Below are 2,998 nucleotides of genomic sequence, written 5' to 3' on the forward strand. Positions count from 1 at the left end.
TTATTATTAAAATGAGTTTTCAAAAATGTAAAATGTTAACAATAAAAGAGTTATATTGAGGTATATAATTATGTAAAATTAGCATGTTTAATGCATTTGTAATGTGTTTAATGTATTTTTGTAATGCCTTTGCCCCAAATATGTAGAATAGGAAACTCACAGGAGGAAAGCATTGCTGAGGGGCTGCTTCAGCTTCACACTGCTTTAGATAGTCTGCCCAGTCAAAGTCCTGACCTTGGAACCCTACACACACACACACACATGAACACAGGTCAACAAGTGCACCTGAGAAACTGTCAACTGCATGACTCGCTCCCTAATATACATATAGATTAGAAAATAACTGAAAAGGCTAGATGAAACAAGATTTTAACATTGAAGTAAATCACAAACAGAGCCCCAATGGCAATTGAAATGATGAACCAATCAATATGTTGATTGGCAATTAGCAGCATGTGAGGCGTAAAAGAGATCTGACAATAAACACTTTGATATGTGAATGCTCACAGCAACAAAGGTCCAAAGAGGTCAAAGAGGTCAAAATCCTAAACTAAGACCACAGTATATCAACACAACCTGGTGTCAAGAAAACACCTGGAAACCAGATCAAAATAAATGATGAATCGCATTAATGGATTTCTCATCCAGATGGGTTTATGTTTGGCTGAAGCCTCAGTGTCTGTTTTCAGCTGTTAAAATTAGGGGTGGAACGGTTCAACTTACTCATGGTTCGGTTTGTATCACGGTTTTAGAGTCACAGTTTCGGTATGTGCTATGTTTAGGCAAAAACTATACTGTCAAATAAAAATCAAGAAAATAAGAATAATCTATCTAACTACAAGCAACAGCACAAATAAATTAGTAAAGTAAAGATACATATAAAATAAACAGTGGTTTTCATTTTTTTAGGTAGGTCTAATATTAGTTTTTAGGTACAGAAATTGAATAAAGTAATGAAATGTAAAACAGCATTGCATATTTGACTGTATAAATTGAAGGTTAATCTTTATTAAATTTACAAAAGCTATCCAATCAAGAGCAGTGAGTGATTTCTTTGTTGTTGCTGTTTGATTAATATTAAGAAAGTGCTGTCACTTTAAGAGAATGCACTGATTCAGTACGTTCAGCCGGCTATGTCTGCTATAGGATACTTACCAAGATGGGCATTTTGACAATTTTTGTGTGAATTTGTCCATTTAAACAATACTTCAGAGAGAGCTTAATATTTGCGTGCATTCTGAGGCGTGGGTTTGCGCGCTTCAGATGAGCGCACGCACAAATCTTCTCACTGCGCGCACGAGCTCGTGTCCTCTGGCTCTTAAATGTTTAAACTGGCAAAGCTTAAATGAGTTTAGCTTAAACACAGATAGGCTATCAACGTGTACGGTTCAGGTCTCACTTGTGCGCGCTATCAGCACCCGGGTGATGACGGAATAAATGCTCATATTCCAGCACACGGCATTCGCATTGAACAAGAGTGAATGGTTTGTCCACGTTTTTTTTTCATCGCTGTTGTTGTAATGTATGGGGAAGCCAGAATGCGCATCCATCAACAAACATATATTAGCCGAACCCTGTGTGTTTTAAGTGTTATTTATATCAAACTGTATTACAGATGCGTTGTCAGATTTAAGTTGAACAGCGGTCCTAGCGCGTGCCGAACCGTGTGGGGAAAACCATACAGTTCGATTTTTTTTCCACGTGAACCGTTCCACCCCTAGTTAAAATGGGGAAGGATCCATAATGACATGGCCAGCCGTCCCACACCTGCCATTAGGTCTAATGACTGCTCTGCTGGGCAGTATAACTGCCAGCGAATGAAGCCATTTTTCAGGACAGAGAGCATCCTACAGTAAAGACACTGCTCGCTCATGTGTGTGCATTACCACAAAACCAATGTTTCATGGACAGCAGGATGAAGTGAAATGCTTGGTGGCATATTCAATCACCAGATCTTTTAAGCAAAGTTTTCCTGCTCGAGAAGAATGATGCAATTGTTCCTTACAGACAGTTCAGGACTTGTAAGACAGCATTCCAAGAAAAGAAGCTGTTCTTAAAGAAAAGGGTGGACCTCCTTTCTGTTAGGTCCTTTTATTAATAAATTGTTAGACATTTGTGTTATTTAACTTTCCTTACTGTATATGACAATTAAAAGCAGGCTAAATGTATGGACCTAGAGGAGGGCTGAGCTTGACTCCGTTCTTCAGACTCCACTGTGTAGGAAAGATTCCTGGACCGTCTCTGTGACATAGGAAAGAGCGTCCGCCTCCCTCTTTCTGTGCCTCATCTCTCATATCATCCATTTGCACCAGAAAAAAATGGTCATTAAACACCTGTCACACACAGACAAACACGTAAATGAATAGAGCACACAGAGCTAAGAAGAAGGGCACAGCTCTACAACTAGTTTTCCTGTTCATCCTGAGCTCAGTTATCTGGAATACACCCATGTTTATGGAAAACACTCATCCTTCAGTGTGAAATGTCAATTTTGTCTCTGAGCTCTTCAGGCAGTTCCTTTTGACCTCATGATTCTCATTTGCTCTGCCATGCACTGTGAGCTGTAAGGTCTTATATAGCCAGGTGTGTGGCTTTCCTAATCAAGTCCAATCTGTATAATCAAACACAGCTGGACTCAAATGAAGGTGTAGAACCATCTCAAGGATGATCAGAAGAAATGGACAGCACCTGAGTTAAATATATGAGTGTCACAGCAAAGGGTCTGAATACTTAGGACCATGTGATATTTCAGTTTTTCTTTTTTAATAAATCTTTATTTCAAAGATACTACAAGCTAGTCAGTGTATTCAGTAGGTGTAATGTATTGTAAGTTGCTTCAGAAGTATTGCAAGTATTACATACAACAATAAAAATTTACTTTTGGTACTTAAGTACTTTTAAAAGCAAGTACTTTTTTACTTTTACTTAAGTAAAAATCTGTCTTTACAACTTGTAATTGAGTAATATTTGACCAGCAGTATCTGTACTTTCACTCAAG

At 38.2% G+C, this 2,998-nt stretch overlaps 1 protein-coding gene across 1 annotated transcript in view; it reads right to left on the minus strand.

The window, feature by feature from the left end:
- Positions 1–2,998, minus strand: part of LOC107600298 (scm-like with four MBT domains protein 1) — a 29,468-nt gene that overhangs the window by 10,804 nt on the left and 15,666 nt on the right. The window contains exons 9-10 of the mRNA XM_016292158.1: positions 2,174–2,333; positions 161–243 (exon numbers count right to left, since the gene is read on the minus strand). Coding sequence (XP_016147644.1) covers positions 161–243; positions 2,174–2,333 — 243 coding nt within the window. The remainder of the gene's footprint in view (positions 1–160; positions 244–2,173; positions 2,334–2,998) is intronic.

Source organism: Sinocyclocheilus grahami, unplaced genomic scaffold (assembly GCF_001515645.1).
Source record: "Sinocyclocheilus grahami isolate Dianchi unplaced genomic scaffold, SAMN03320097.WGS_v1.1 scaffold281.1, whole genome shotgun sequence".
Taxonomy (NCBI): domain Eukaryota; kingdom Metazoa; phylum Chordata; class Actinopteri; order Cypriniformes; family Cyprinidae; genus Sinocyclocheilus; species Sinocyclocheilus grahami.